Here is a 15177-nt window from a genome sequence, read left to right on the forward strand (position 1 = left end):
ACAGAGGTAACTTGATTACAGTATATGTTTATGTATTTCTTAAAAGGAAATTTTACAGCTTACAGATGTCATAATTAAGGCAACAGGTATTTTTAGTAAAAGCCATGGACAGGTCACGGGCAATAAACAAAAATTCATGTGCCATGACCTGTCCATGACTTTTTCTAAAAATACCTGTGACTAAATCGGGGGGGGAAGAAGTCACAGTGGTCACTGAAAGTCATGGAATCTGTGACTTCCGCGACCTCTGTGACAGACACAGAGCCCTTGTCATAATGAGATCATTAGAAAAAGCTATTTAATGATAACTGCAGAACTTATCAAGGAAGTTTCTTTTCCAAAAGGCTTATAAGAATGTGGAGTACATTACTGAAGGAGACTTGGAACAATGAGTATAGCTGAGGGCATATCTACACTACCGCTTAAGTCAATCTAACTTACGTCACTCAAGGGTTCTGAAAAAGCTCCCACACACACACCCCCAAGCAACGCAAGTTTCGCACTGTCCACACTAGCACTGTGTTGGTGAGAGACACTCTCCCACCAACATAGCTTCCGCTTCTCGCTGAGGTGGAGTAATTATGCCGACTGGAGAGTGCTCTCCCGTAGGCATAGTGCATCTTCACCGGATGCACAGCATCAGTGCAGCTGCATTGATGTAGCACTGCAGTGTAGACTTGCCCTGAGTGCGTATTTAGTGTCCAACAACTTCTTAATACAGGCTTGCTGCAATTTTCTGCAATTCAAACTGTTTCCCCCCCAAAAAAATTTAAAAGCCATAAAGAATTTATGAAATTAAACACAAACATACCATGACTGATACATTTCATAATCACATGATACCCACGGACCGAAAAAAAAAAGCTTGCAATCCTGTAACTAGTTAGGCCTAGCATTTGTTATCCACCCACAGAAACACCTGGCACCTTATCTTAATCTAGCCTATTACACAGTTTCATGAAAACCAATTCAAACATATTAAAAATGCTTGGTTGACAGTAGTCTGGCTAAACATAGTGTAGGTCTTTTGAAAATTGACTAAGTTCTGAATTCAATTATTACACCTTCTATAACTTAGTCCCACTGTTTTCCACCACTGTGATGCAAACAACCCTGACAACCTCCTTGACACACGTACTTTGGGACAGAAATCTCTAAATGCTAGAAGATCAGGAACACACTCTGGCTTAAGGTCCATCAGTCACATTTCAGCCTCTCCTTCATGTTCGGAGCTCAACCATTTACATTTGTATTTGTGATCAGTCACGTTATTTAAGTAAGAGAAAGGTTCTATAACATCTCTGTCTTTTTGGATTATTATTATTACTTCATCCTTCTATGGTTCTCATTTCAGGTTTTGGTTAATTAGCTAAACTGAGACTTCCACCGAGAATGGAAAAGTCTGCAATCTGTCAAACTCCTTCAAAACCTTCCTTCAATTGCTTTTGTAAATTTAGTGCCTCTCTGTACTCTTGTGCAAAATACATGCTACATTTTGATCATAGCCCTCCTCATACTGGATGCAAATTTCTTTTTTCAAATCCTCTTTTTTCAACCAAGTGGGAGACTGATTCTGACTGAAATCGAATTTTTGAATTTCCATAATCCACTTCAGGACAGTGTTAGGTATAACTTCGTATTCAACAAGGTTTAAACCCTTGCAGCCTTCAAACCATCTTTTCCACACTCCTCACAATTTGTCTATTCCTCTGGTAATAAAAGTCCCATTAAATAAATGCTGTATTCCAGTTGTGGATTCACTAGATCCAACTAGAGAAGAGTGAAGAGAGATACAGGAATGCTGTGCCAGACAAACAGAACTACACCTCTACCCCGATACAATGCGGTCCCCGGGAGCCAAAAAAAATCCTACCATGTTCAAGGTGAAACTGCGTTGTATTGAACTTGCTATTGAGGGCCAGGTAGGGAAGGCTGTGCCTCCCCAAACAGCCTGGTCCTGCCCCCGATCCAACCCCCACCTACTTCCCACTCCCTGACTGACCCCTCAGAACCCCCGACCCATCCAACCCTCCCCCCGCTCCCTGTCCCCTGACTGCCCCCCGGAGACCCTCTGCCCCTTATCCAACCCCCGTGCCCCGCCGCCTTAACACGCCGCTCAGAGCAGCATGTCAGAGCCAGACATGCTGTCGCCATAGGCACTGACTCTGGGACTGGAGCACCCACAGAGAAAAATTGGTGAGTGCAGAGCACCAACCGGCATTTCCCTGCCCTGCGTCCCCTGCCCCAGCTCAGCTCCACTCAGCCTCCTCCCCGAGCGCGCCGCCACTCCGATTCTCCCCCCTCCCTCCCAGGCTTGCCGCAAATCAGCTGTTTGGCACAGCAAGCCTGGGAGGGAGGGGGGAGAAGCAGAGTGGCAGTGCACTGGGGGGAGGAGGCGGAGTGGAGGTGAGCTGCGGCGCGGAGCGGTTCCTCTGTGCCCTTCCCCCCTCCGTTACTTGCTTGAACAAGCCTGGGGGGGGAGGGGGAGGAGAGGGGAAATGCTTTACCGAGTTATATCCAAATTCGTGTTATATCGGATCACATTATATCGGGGTAGAGGTGAATAGAAAAATAGGTCTCACACTAAGAGTGATGAGATTATGGGAAAGAAGTATACTACATGATGTTAGAGAGTGAAGCAGGGAGAGATAAAAGTCTTTGAAACAATCTAGATAAGTCTATTAATTTTTTTTTAATGAATCACTAAAAGAATTGCAGCAGAGATATTTAGGAATAGGATTAAATGTAATCATGTGACAGAGGATAACAACATTATGCTGACGCGAGAGTTCAGAGAGAGACTTGGAAGAAGCATATAAGAGTTTCAGTAATCTAGGTGAGATGAAAAGGCATTATAAAGAGTTCAGAAATGCAGACAGAACTAATTTAATCTACTAAATATTTCATGGGTACTGTGCTTGAAAATAAAAATTGATGAAGTGATAGTTCAAAAAGACAATACGAATATTTCTGCTTACCTGGTTATTCTGTGTTTCCCATACAATGAGCTGTTTATCAGATCCTCCAGAAATTAATTCCGTCTCAGCAGCTAAAAAAATATTTTTTAATTATGTGAACACCTACTTTTAATGGCTACTATAAAGTAAGAATTATTTCAGTCACGGAACAAACAAAGCTACTCGATGCGTATTACAGAAAATAAAATTTCCCTAACAACATAAGAGTTGCGATAGCTATGAATGCTAAGCGCTGTTCAAGACTAGGCAGACCATTGAACATATCTGTAAAGAAAAAAAATCCCACAAACGTTAATGCTTGTGAAGTTTTATATGAATACGGTCAAGGGCATGCCAATTTTAAAATTCACTCAAGTAACTTAAGTGTGTCTTAAGTTTTTTTGGTTTGTGTCTATTAATCACAGTAAACTCACGCGATTAACTCAAAAAAATTAATCATGATTAATCACAGTGTTAATCACACTGTTAATAGAATACCATTTGAAATGTATTAAATAATTTTTAATGTTTTTCTACATTTTCAAATATATTGATTTTAATTACAACACAAAACACAAAATGTACAGTGCTCAGTTTATATTATTTTATTACAAATATTTGCACTGTAAAAATGACAAAAGAAAATAGTATTTTTCAGTTCAGCTCATCCAATACCGTAAGGCAATCTCTTATTGTGAAAGTAAAACTTACAAAGTAGATTCTTTTTTTGTTACATACCACCACTCAAAAACCAAACAATATAAAACTTTAGAGCCTACAAGTCCACTCAGTCATACTTCTTGTTCAGCCAATCGCTAAGACAAACAAGTTTGTTTACATTTACGAAGAGAACGTAGCCGGCTTCTTATTTATTGTACAATGTCACCTGAAGGTGAGAACAGGCATTCGTATGGCACTTTTGTAGCCGGCATTGTAAGGTATTTACGTGCTAGATATGCTAAACATTCGTATGCCCCTTCATGCTTCGGCGACCATTCCAGAGGACATGCTTCCATGCTAATGACGCTCGTTAAAAAAATAATGCTCTAATTAAATTTGTGACTGAACTTCTGGAGGAGAATAGTATGTCTCCTGCTCTGTTTTACCCACATTCTGCCACATATTTCATGTTATAGCTGTCTCCAATGATGACCCAGCACATGTTGTTTGTTTTAAGAACACTTTCACTGCAGATTTGACAAAATGCAAAGAAGGTACCAATGTGAGATTTCTAAAGATGGCTACAGCACTCGACCCAAAGTTTAAGAATCTGAAGTGCCTTCCAAAATCTGAGAGGGACGAGGTGTGGAGCATGCTTTCAGAAGTCTTAAAAGAACAACACTTCAATGTGGAAACTACAAGAATCCGAATCACCAAAAAAGAAAATCAACCTTCTCCTGGTGGCATCTGACTCAGATAATGAAAATGAACATGAGTCAGTTTGCACTGCTTTGGATTGTTATTGAGCAGAACCCATCATCAGCATGGACGCATGTCCTTTTGGAATGCTGGCTGAAGGATGAACGGACATATGAATCTGTAACACATCTAGCATTTAAATATCTTGCAAAGCTGGCTACAACAGTGCCACGTGAACATCTGTTCTCACTTTCACGTGACACTGTAAACAAGAAGTGGGCAGCATTATCTCCTGAAAATATAAACAAACTTTTTGAGTGACTAACTGAACAAGACATAGGAATGAGTGAGCTTTTAGGCTCAAAAGTTTTACATTGTTTTTTTTTGAATGCAGTTATTTTTTGTACATAATTCGACATTTGTAAGTTCAGCTTTCATGATAAAAGACATTGTATTACAGTACTTGTATGACATAAATTGACAAATACTATTTCTTTTGGTTTTTATAGCACAAATATTTGTAATCAAAAATAAATATAATGTGAACACTGTACACTTTGTATTCTGTGTTGTAATTGAAATCAACGTTTGAAAATGTACAAAACATGCAAAAATATTTAAATAATATTCTATTATTTTTAACAGTGTGAATAATCGTGCTATTAATCACGATTAATTTTTTTTAATCATGCAATTAAGCACAATTTTTTTTTAAATTGCTTGACAGCCCTAGTTTGGAGTCTTTTTTTTTTTTTTTTTTTAGTACACCGATTTATACAAATCATAGAACTGTAGGGCTGGAAGCAACGTCAAGAAGTCATCAAGTCCAGCCCTATGCATTGTGGCAGGAACAAGTAAACCTATGCCATCCCTAACGGTATTTGTCCAACTTGTTTTTAAAAGCTTCCAATGATGGGGACTCAATGATCACCCCTGGAAGCCTATTCCATAGCTTAACTACCCTTATAGTTCGAAAGTTTTTCTTACTATCTAACCTAAATCTCCCTTGCTGCAGATTAATCCCATTACTTCTTGTCTTGCCTTCAATGGACATGCAGAGCAACTGATCACTGTTCTCTTTATAACAGCCCTTACCATATTGGAAGACAGTTGTCAGGTCGCCCCTCAGTCTTCTTTTCTCAAAACTAAACATGCCCAGTTTTTTCAACCCTTCCTCATACGTCAGGTTTTTTGTTGCTCTACTCTGGACTCTTCCCAATTTCACCACATTGTTCCTAAATTGTGGTGCCTAGAACTGGACACAGTATTCAAGAGGGGACCCCACCAGTGCCAAGTAGAGCAGGACAATTACCTCCTGTGTCTTACATGCAACACTCCTATTAATCATATTCAATCATATTCAACCAGAATCATATTAGCCTGTTTTGCAGCTGCATCACATTGACGACTCATATTCAATTTGTGGTCCACTATTTCCCCCTGGTCCTTTTCAGCAGTACTACCTACAAAGTTATTCCCCATTTTGTAGCTGTGCATTTGATTTTTCCTGCTTAAGTGAAATACTTTGCTCTTGTATTTATTGAATTTCAGTCTTGTTGAATTCAGACCAATTCTCCAATTTGTCAAGGTCATTTTGAATTTTAAACCTATCCTCCAAAATGTTTGTAGCCCAGCCAGCTTGGTGTCATCTGCAAATTTTATAAGCACACTCTCTACTCCATTATCCAAGTCATTAATGAAAATATTGACTAGCAATATTGAACCAAGGACTGACTCTGTGCAACCCCCCTAGATACGCTCTCCCAATGTTACAGCAAACCATTAATAACTACTCTTTGAGTACGGTCTTTCAATCAGCTGTGCACCCACCTTATAGTAAATTCACCTAGACCACATTTTCCCAGTTTGCTTACGAGAATGTCACATGGAACTGTGTCAAAAATAGTACTGAAAATCAAGGTATATCATGTCTACTGATCCCACCTATCCACTTGTTCGGTAATCCTATCAAAGAAATTTAAGTTGGTTTGGCATGATTTGTTCTTTACAAAACCATGCTGACTATTTCTTATAACCTGATTATCCTCCAGGTGCTTACAAATTGATAAAAAATTTGCTCCAGTATTATTCCAGGTATTGAAGTCAGACTAACAGAGCTATAATTCCCTGAGTCAGTCTTGTTACCCTTTTTAAATAAAGATACCATGTTTGCCCTTCACCAGTCTTCCAGGACCTCTCCAATCCTCAGGAGTTTTCAAAGATAACTGTTAATGGCTCCGAGGATTGCTTCAGTTAGTTCCTTAAGTACCCTAGGACGTATCAAGAATGGCCATATAGGGTCAGAACAATGGTCCAACTAGTTCAGCTTCCTGTCCTCCAACAGTGGCCAATGCCAGGTACTTCAGATGGAATGAAAAGACAGGCAATCACTGAGTGATCCATCCTGTCATCCACTCCCAGCTTCTGGCAATCAGAGGCTAAGGACACCCTGAGCATGGGGTTGCATCCCCAACTATCTTGGCTAATAGCCATTTATGGACCTATCCTCCACGAACTTATCTAATCCTTTTAAAGAAACCATTATATTTTAGCCTTCACAACATCCCCTGGCAATGAGTTCCACAGATTGACTGTGAACTGTGGGAAGTACTTCCTTTTGTTTGTTTTAAATCTGCTGCCTATTAATTTCATTGGGTGACCCCTGGTTTTTGTGTTATGTGAAATAGTAAACACCACTTCTATATTCACTTTGTCCACAACATTCACAATTTTATAGACCTGTATCAGATATACATACCTCTTAGTTTTCTCTTTTCCAAGCTGAAAAGTCACATTCTTTTTAATCTCCCCTCATACAGAAGCTGTTCCATATCCCTAGTCATTTTGTTGTCTCTCTCTTTTTCTAATTCTATCTGTTTTGAGATGGGGTGAGCAGAACTGAATTCAGTGTTTAAGATGTGGAAGTACCAAGGATTTATAGAGTAGCATTATATTTTCTATCTTATTATCTTTCCCTTTCCTAATGATTCCTAACATTTTTAGCTTTTTTGACGGTTGCTGCACATTGAAAGCAGATATTTTCAGAGAGTTATTCTTCAGTCCAAGATCTCTTTCTTGAGTAGTAACAGCTAATTTACACACCATCATTTTGTATGTATAGTTGGGATTATGTTTTCCATTGTGCATTACGTTGCATCAATACTGAATTTCATCTGCCATTTTGTTGCCCAGTCATCCAGTTTTGTGAGATCCCTTGTGTGACTCTTTGCAGTCTGCTTTGGACTTTATCTGAATAATTTTGTATTGTCTGCAAATTTTGCCACCTCGCTATTTAAACCTTTTTACAGATCATTCATGAGTACGTTGAATGGCACTGGTCCCACTACAGATCCTTGGAGGATACCACTATTTACCTGTCTCCATTCAGAAAACTGACCATTTATTCCTAGCCTTTGTTTCCAGACTTTTAACCAGTTACTGATGCATGAGAGGACTGTCCCTTTTATTCCATGATTGCATACTTTGTTTAAAATGCCTGTCAAATGCTTTCTAAAAGTCCAGGTATGATGTATCAGTGGCCCCCAAACTGTGGGGCAATCCCCCGTAGGGAGGCGCAGAGGAATGTTCAGGGGAGCGCACGGCATGGTCCAGACAGGAGGTGGGGAAGGAGCACCACCAAACCCCGCTCCACTCCCAGCCACAGCTCCACTCTGCCCTCGTTCCCTCTCCGCCCTCTAGCACCAGCCCCTCATCCATCTCCAGTTCTACTTTCAGCCTAAGATCCTCTACTGAGCCAACTGTACAGCAATGGAGGGGGGGCACAGACAAATTCCAATACTGGTAAGGGGGGTCATGACAGGAAAAGTTTGGTCACCACTGTGCTATATCCCCTGGATCACTCTTGTCCACATTTGTTCTCCCTCAAAAGAATTCTAATAGATTGAAGAGGCATGATTTCCCTATAAAAAGGCATGTTGACTCTTCCCCAAAAATCTTCATCTATGTGTCTGATAATTTTTTTCTTTATTACAGGTTCAACCCATTTGCCTGGTACCAAAGTTAGTTACTAGTCTGTAATTGCTAGGATCGCCTCCAGAGCTTTTTTTAAAAATTGGTGTCACATTAGCTATCCTCCAGTCAGCTAGTACAGAAACTGATTTAAATGATAGGTTACGTAACACAGTTAGCAGCTCTACAATTTCATATTTGAGTTCCCTCAGATCTCTTAGGTGAATATCCTCTGGTTTGGTAACTTACTCCTGTTTAATTTAGCAATTTGTTCCAAAACCTCCTCTAATGACTACGGCTGCGAGTTTGTCATGGAGGTCACGGAAGTAACGGATTCCATAACTTTCTGTGACCTCCGTGACTTCTACAGCGGTCAGTGCAGCTGGCCCTCGGGCCATCTGAGCAGTTCGGGCAGCCCTTGGGCCAGCCACAGTGGCCGCTGCTAGGGCAGTTCGGGCCACCGCCCGCCCCCACTCCCCCACAGCAGCAGACATTTGGGTCAGGGGCTCAGGGGTTGGAGCATGGCAGGGGGTGAGGGCTCTGGGTAGCACTTACCTTGGTGGGAGCGCCCCAAAAACCGCGACATCCTTCAGCTCATAGGGAGAGGTGCAGCCAGGGGGCTCGGTGCACTGCCTTCACCTTCAGGCACCGCCCCCATAGCTCCCATTGGCTGCAGTTCCCAGCCAATGGGAGCTGTGAAGCCAGCGCTCAGGGTGGGAGGCAGAGCATAGAGCTGTGTGGCCACTTCCAGAGAACACCCCCTCCCCCAGCACCAGCAGGGTCCCGGGCCACGCGCCACTGCTCGCCTACCCCCCAAGCACCCAAACAACTACTTAATTCAAATTTTTAAATTGATGAGATTGCAAGTTGACAGCATCCAGGATTCAACAGTCCTCAGATGAGCACATGAAAAACAGGAATCCTGTTCTAGCACAGAACAAAAGTGGCTATTTGCAAACACAGCTTGGTTAGTTCTTACAGCAGAGGTGAGCAAACTATAGCCCGCGAGACCGTCCTGTCCGGCCCCTGGCCCATCCCCTGCTGTTCTCCCTCCCCTGCAGCCTCAGCTCACTGCGTCACCGCTCTGGGCGACGAGCTCCTGCCGGGCAGCACAGCTGCAGAGCCGCGGCCTGACCCGGTGCTCTGTGCTGCGCGGTGGCGTGGCTGGCTCCAGCTGGGCAGCGCGGCTGCCTGTCCTGGTGCTCTGGACGGCGCGGCTGTAGCGCCACCAGCCAAAAGCGCTCCAGGCAGCACGGTAAGGGGGCAGGGAGCGGAGGGGATTGGATAGAGGGCAGGGAGTTCAAGATGGTGGTCAGGGGTGTGGATAGGGGTCGGGGCCGTCACAGAGCAGGGAACAGGGGGGTTGAATGGAGACAGGAGACCGGGGGGGGTTGGATGGGGTGGCGGGGGGCAGTCAGGGGCAGGGGTTCTGGGGGCAGTTAGGGGACAGGGAGGGATGAATGGGGCCGTCAGGGGGTGCGAAGCAGGAAAGGTCGGATAGGGGGCCAGGGCCGGGGCTGGGCCATGCCTTGGTGTTTGGGGAGGCACAGCCTCCCCTAACCAGCCCTCCATACGATTTCGGAAACCCGATGTGGCCCTAAGGCCAAAAAGTTTGCCCACTCCGACTTACAGCCATCTTGGTTGTGAATCCACTGCACACAATTAACTCTACCAGTGTGACCATTCAGTGTAGCAACTACTCTTCTTTTCTGAGAAAAGAAAGAAAATGTTTAGTTGCCCAACTGTTTTTGAGGAAATTTATGTTTTATAAAAATGAGGACAGGTGAGCCACACTGCCAAAGCTTTAAGAAGGGTCATTTATCTAACAACTTCCTGATGTCCTGGAGAGCTTGCTCAAGAAGGAACAAGTTACAGAAAAAAAGATCAAACACCTTCTTGATGTTAGCGTTTTAATGGGAGGCGGGTCCTTCAACCACTCAGGGCAGCCATGCGGCTGGCAGCCTCGGCACCAGAAGCAAAGCGGAGAACAGGAAGCTGAAGGGAGATGCACAATGATGCCCAGCCAGAGGGAGGCTGAGCAAAGAAAAACTGCTCTCTGTCTTAATTTGCTGCTTATGGTGTACTACACGACCTGAGCATACTCAATAACATCTGCTGAAGCCACAGCCCTTCACCCTGCCTTTACTTGGCATCAGATTCTGCAGACTGCTTTTTACAGGAGGTTAAAAAGAGGCAAAGGGGGCGAACTGAAGGAGGGGGGTGAGCAGGAGACGGAAACTGACTGGCCAGGGGCGTTCAAGCAGATCGAGGCAGGGATAGGATATGGGCTGAAGGACAAAACCAGGGATGGGGGATAGGAGCTGTGGTTAAGCCCAGAGGTGAAGTGCTGCCAGAGGGTAGCAGGGGGCAAAACCCTAGCACAGGCAGGGGTAGAGAGGGTAACAGTTACCCCAGTGGACTGAGACACCAGTGTTTGCAAAAATAGGGTGTGGGGGCAAAGGGGCTTTTTAATTTGGTCAGAGGGGCTTTTTCATTTTCCCTCTCACAAGACAGCAGATCTAAGCATGGGCTTCCCACTGGGTTCTTAAAGGCACAGGCATCCCAATGCCTAGTCACCGCAGCTCCTCTCTGTCTGATGTGACTTACTGAGGTGCTGCAGGAGATTTGATTCAGTGAAATATTTTACATATATCCCTTCACAAACAAAGAATCCCTTATGACTTTATAAAAGTGCACAAAGTATCTTAGATTTCAGAGTAGCAACCAAGTTAGTCTGTATCCGCAAAAGAAAAGGAGGACTTGTGGCACCTTAGAGACGAACAAATTTATTTAAGCATAAGCTTCCGTGAGCTACAGCTCACCCACGAAAGCTTATACTCAAATAAATTTGTTCGTCTCTAAGGTGCCACAAGTACTCCTTTTCTTTTTTAAGGAATCTTAGCAGTTCACAAACTTGTCTTATTTGCTGCTGGGACTCCCTGAATTACTCTTAGCACTTCATCATTTGTTATTGTGCAGATGTGTCACTGTGCTATCTAATTTATATGTTAATAACAAATACTCATTGAAAGTATGTATAAGTAGTTATAGTTTTAGCAAAGACATCTGTGTTTCTAGTATTGCATTTGCTATGTTGTGTTTGCACAGTAAATGCAGCTACAAAATAAATGACATTTAAATGCCCTCAGCCAATTAAGAAGTAATTGATACACACATACCCCAGGCAGGGTTCTTTGGAAGCTGAAGACTTTATGCTTCCATCCCACACCACTGTCAAGTTTCAGCAAATTAGGACAAGTTAGCAAATAAGAACAACTTTACATATCAGTAACTGATACTGATTACAATTTACTTCTGCTGTTACAGTATCAGAGTAGGTCAGATAGCAGTTTAATATCAGTAATGGCTACTGGTAGCAAATTTAAGACAGAGAGCAGTTTTCACACTACACCCGCTGCTCTCGGGGGCAGTCGCTGAGGGCAGCCCCAGGACATCCTGCCCCTGGGGGCCAGGCCCATCTGCACGCACAGAGAGCTGGCCTGGTTATAACATGGGTTTCCATGCAGGGTAAGTGCTGCCAGCCCAGCGCGAGCCCATGGACTCGGTTCCCCGCTACGCACACAGCTGAGGAGGCTCGCGGCCAGCGCATGCAGCAGAAGGGCCGCCGGGAGCTGTTAACCAAGTCGCTGTGGGGCGGGGCTGCAATGGGGAGGCCCAGCACGGCGCGTGCCCACCGGTGGGGGCTGAGCAGCCGGGTGCCTAGCCCGGCCAGGCTGCGAGGCGGCAGCCGAGGCACGGGCAGTGGAACTCCCGAGGCCAGCGGGCCCAGCAGCAGCGCTACCTGGGGGACAAACGAGGTAGCTGTCCCGCCCCCAGGAGGGCCTGAGACCTGAGCGGGGGGGCGGGGCCTCAACCAGAAGAGGCGGGGCCATTAACCCCCTGGCCCTTTAACTCCAGATTTAAAAGGCCTGGGGCTGCAGCGGCTGGGAGCCCCGGACCTTTTAAACCACCGCGGGAACTACAGCTGTGGAGGCAGCCGGGAGCCCCAGGACTCGAGCGGCGATTTAAAGTGCCCGGCCCTTTAAATTAGCCACGGATCCACGGGGGGCTCCCGACCACCGCCGCTACCCCGGGGCTCCAGCAGCGGGGCTCCGGCCCCTACCGGGCACCCCAGGCCCTTTAAATCGCCGGCCTGGGGAAGCCGGTCCGATCTACCTTCACCTCTGCCCGCCCCCCTCACCTCGGGGTCGTAGAGCGCCACAGAGCGGCAGGTGCCGAAGGCCAGGAGCCCGCCCCGCCCCCATGACACGGCCCCGCCGCCAGCCCGATTCGCGCAACAGGCAACGTGACCGATTCCCAGCGGCGCCGCCATTTCCCTCGCGCGCCGCCGCCTTTGACCTCACGCAGCTTCCGTCGTGCGACGCCGCGCGAGGCGGGTACGGCGTCCGGGAGGCACCGCCGGCGGGGCCACCGCGAGAGGGCGGGGCTGTGACCGGGAGCCAGGCTCTGAGGTCCCTCAGCCTCACTCTCACCCACGAGTCACAGGCCCCTCCCTAGCCGTACGCAGTTGCGTAAGGCACCACGTGGTGCCCTGCCCCGCCTCTTCCCCGTGGCCCCACACCCTGCTCCGCCCTTAACTCCGCCCGGACCCCAGGAGAGCAGCCGCGCAGCCCGGACCTGGCAGCCCGGGCAGAAAGCTGGGCTCTCCGGCAGCCGCCGCCGCGTCCGTTGACGCCAAGCACGTGCTCAGCGTGGCGCTGGCCCGTCCGTGTGGCGATCGTACCCCGGGTCGGCGGCCGCTTCCGGGCGGTGACGGAACGGCGTCGCTCGCTCCGCTCCCGCTTCTCCGCCTCCGAGACCCGCTGGTGGTGCTCGCTGGGCCGTTTGCCTCCCCCGGCTTGCGGGCGTAGCGGCTGCGGGACCGGGTGGCCTGGGGGAGACGCCGCTCGGAGCCCGCCCCGCGCGTGGGGAAGGTGTCTGCTCGAGTCGTGTTCAATACCCCGCCTCACTTGGTCGCCCTGTTCTGTCCTGGACACGTGGCAGTGGATGTGTCGCCCTAATTTTCTTACATATGTATTAAGATTTTCAAAAGGAACCAAGTCCCAGGAACATTAAATCAGAGTTTTCTCATCGTGGACCTGTCGGTGGAATAGAAAAATGTTTATGGATTAAAAATGGAGTGACAGATCTGCTTCGGGGTCCCAAAGATGTTGATCACACAGTGTTGTAGGTGTGTTTTGTACACCTCGTAAATGTGTACTTTTAACTACACACACACACAAAAATGTTAAAAGCTGTTCACGTTGCATAGTCAAGTACTCAGAAGTTAGAAAATGTCAGAATTAATCATAGACTATCAGGGTTGGAAGGGACCTCAGGAGGTCATCTAGTCCAACCCCCTGCTGGGCCAATCCCCAATTTTTGCCCCAGATCCCTAAATGGCCCTCTCAAGGATTAAACTCACAACCCTGGGTTTAGCAGGCCAATGCTCAAACCACTGAGCTATCTGTTGCTGCTGAGTCTTAGTTCTGCCCTTTTGTGCATATGCGTTGTGATACAATCTTTAATTAAATTGCCACATTTTTATCCTTGGGACCTCTGCCTCATTCAGTGCACAGGATAAAAGGTACTTGGTGAATGAGGGAGCTATTCAGTATTTTTATTTATTATTATTCAGTGTGTTGCTTCTATGCCTAATGTGCTGTACACAAACCAAACCCAGCCCAGAATCATTCATTTTCTTTTCTAGGGTACCCATCACCATAGTGCCTCACAAAAATAAATGAATGTCTTCACAAGACCCATGTGAAGGGTGAGTGGTATTACTATGCCCATTTTATAGATAGGGAACTGAAGAACAGAGCAATTAAGGCCAAAATTCACCTATGTCCATTAATTTTGAGTGCCTCACTACCTAGGTCCCCAACTTGAAAAATCTAGGATGCCATTTTTCAGAGTTGCTGAGCACCCACAGCTCCTGTTGACATCAAATACAGTTGTAAGTGCTCAACGCTTCTGAAAATTAGATTCTAGAAGTAGGAAACCTGTTGGTTTCAATAGGATCCTCAAAACAAGACAAAATTCCTATTGATTTTAGTGGAGTCACAATTTCGGTCTGGGAGTCCCAAGTGTGGCACTCAGAAAATAAGGAACATAATTATGAACATTTTGGTGTGAGTGACTTACAGACTCCTTATCTAAAGCTGGGTAACACAGCCAAGAATAGAACTCAGTTCTCTTGGGTCACAATCATGTTAACCACAAGAACATCTTTTCCCTTTCTTCCAGGTTTGGGATATGGCCCTGTGGTCATTTCCATGACTGGGGAAATTCCACATCTCTAGCACAATAATAATCTCTTGCAGAAACGTCTACCCTCTGAACCCACCCCTGTAGGATTTACCACAGAAGGGGATGATCCAGGGTGAGGAATTATTCCCTGTGAGAATGTTTATAGACTGTATCTACATGATCTTTGATGGGAAAACACTGTTTTCTTTTACCAGCCAGATTTACTTACCCTACATTTTTAAAAAATGTAACTTGCCACAATAATTTCACTCTACAGTATATTCCACAAACACAATGAAATCATTTTGTAAGATAAGAAAGCAGACATCAAACACAAGTTTTTACTCTACATCTAAAATACTTAGATTAAACATTTTAAATTGAAAGTTGAATAGTGCTTGTGAAAGGTGCTGGATTTAATTTAATAAATATTAATCGCATCTCTGTTCGATATTTATTGAAAGGACTAAATTGTAAATATTTTACAAATGGCTTTCACTGCTAAATGCATAGATGTGCCTCACATAATAGAGAATGTATTTCTGAATAATTTTACCAAACAGAAATTGCTGTGTCAAAATTTAAATGTCCAAACAATGAATGTAATTTGCTTGCTGAAAGACACACTAGAAAATCTCCT

General features: G+C 45.3%; 1 protein-coding gene and 1 long non-coding RNA gene across 3 annotated transcripts in view; one reads left to right on the forward strand and one right to left on the reverse strand.

The window, feature by feature from the left end:
• ELP2 (elongator acetyltransferase complex subunit 2) overlaps window positions 1–12787 on the reverse strand; it is a 117679-nt gene extending 104892 nt beyond the window's left edge. Inside the window, exons 1-3 of one of the 2 annotated variants that reach the window (XR_013345239.1) lie at window positions 12487–12787; window positions 9916–9994; window positions 2979–3049 (exon numbers count right to left, since the gene is read on the reverse strand). Coding sequence is in view for 1 of the 2 variants with exons in the window: in XM_077810843.1 (XP_077666969.1) it covers window positions 2979–3049; window positions 9916–9994; window positions 12487–12618 (282 nt within the window). In the remaining variant the exon portion in view is untranslated. The remainder of the gene's footprint in view (window positions 1–2978; window positions 3050–9915; window positions 9995–12486) is intronic. The other variant, XM_077810843.1, reaches the window with a different exon arrangement.
• A 135-nt stretch (window positions 12788–12922) lies between these two features.
• Window positions 12923–14908, forward strand: LOC144260533 (uncharacterized). Its single transcript, XR_013345029.1, has 3 exons — window positions 12923–13476; window positions 13996–14058; window positions 14535–14908. It is a non-coding gene; the product is annotated as an uncharacterized LOC144260533 (long non-coding RNA).
• Window positions 14909–15177: the final 269 nt, after the last annotated feature.

This window comes from Eretmochelys imbricata, chromosome 2 (genome assembly GCF_965152235.1).
Source record: "Eretmochelys imbricata isolate rEreImb1 chromosome 2, rEreImb1.hap1, whole genome shotgun sequence".
Lineage (NCBI taxonomy): Eukaryota > Metazoa > Chordata > Testudines > Cheloniidae > Eretmochelys > Eretmochelys imbricata.